A 1,202-nucleotide genomic window follows, 5' to 3' on the forward strand; every position below is an offset into this window, starting at 1 on the left:
ACTTGGGAGGTGGAGGCAGGAGACTCGCTTGAGCCCAGGAGTTGGAGGTTGCTGTGAGCTGTAATGCCACGGCACTCTGCCCAGGGGGACAGCTTGAGGCCCTGTCTCAAAAAAAAACAAAAAACTAAACTGCTGAGAGAGTAAAACCACATGAATAAGCCAATTATTATTGCTTCTTGGGTCATAGCTTACGTTTGGGGGAGGAACCCAAACGTTTATTATTATTATTAAACATTTCCCTAAAATATATGTAAATTAAAATACAAACTAAAATATAAGTATAAAATATTAGTATACAGAAGTAAAGCTATAAGCTATAAATGTATAAATAGAACATTTTATAAATATATAAAATATAATACTAACATAAAATATAATTCCTTCAGCCCATAGGACCAGAATTACCCAAGCTAGGAAATTTCTAGCCAAGGAAACCTGTTTATCAATACAGTATATACACTAATTTCCTACCCTGATATTAAAAATTAAAAGTGGCAAATTATTTACACAAAATACCAATCTACAACATTTAGAACATTATTTGCAATCTAGTTTAACAAAGTGAATTTATATGAAAACATCACACTGTACCCCATGATTACATTAATGTACACAGCTATCATTTAATTTTAAAAAAAGTGAATTTTAGGATCAATTCAAGTCACTAAAATCTGCCCTTCTGATTCTCAAGATAAGTTTAAATCATTGCATTCAGCAAGCCTAGTAAATAATTTTCCAAAAAAACCTGCCAGACTACATTTTATCAGACCTTCCCTGAAACGGCTTTGATAGCACCAGGACGATAAAGGGTGACCCATTGTCCTCAGCTGCTTTTCCAGGTGTTCCCTCCGTGGCCAGAGGCGAGGCTTCTCTCAAACCAGCTCAGGTTGGCGTTCAGGACAGGTGTTCCAGGGAGGTCATTCAGATAACTCAGCTACAAACTGGGGCTGAGGGCCAGCGAGGGAGAAACCCCAGGGGCCCTTCCGAGGGGCTTGAGCCCACCCTGCCCACGCCCTACCTTTGGTAATGAAGGAGCCGTTCCTGCTCAGTGCGGACGAGCCGCTGGACGTGGAGTCGCAGCGGAGAAGGGGCTCCGACTCGTCCACGAAGAAGCCCTTGTTCTTATCCAGGGGGGACGGCTCTACTGTCAGGAGAGTGGAATTCTCCAGTTTCGTGTTGGGGCTGGGGACAGGGCTCGGGCT

General features: G+C 42.2%; 1 protein-coding gene across 1 annotated transcript in view; it reads right to left on the reverse strand.

Moving 5' to 3' along the window:
• The window catches only part of TNFRSF21 (TNF receptor superfamily member 21), a 72,065-nt gene that overhangs the window by 2,389 nt on the left and 68,474 nt on the right, over positions 1-1,202 (reverse strand). The window contains exon 5 of the mRNA XM_023512824.1: positions 1,019-1,202. Coding sequence (XP_023368592.1) covers positions 1,019-1,202 — 184 coding nt within the window. The remainder of the gene's footprint in view (positions 1-1,018) is intronic.

This window comes from Otolemur garnettii, unplaced genomic scaffold (genome assembly GCF_000181295.1).
Source record: "Otolemur garnettii isolate 467f Iridium unplaced genomic scaffold, OtoGar3 scaffold00031, whole genome shotgun sequence".
Lineage (NCBI taxonomy): Eukaryota > Metazoa > Chordata > Mammalia > Primates > Galagidae > Otolemur > Otolemur garnettii.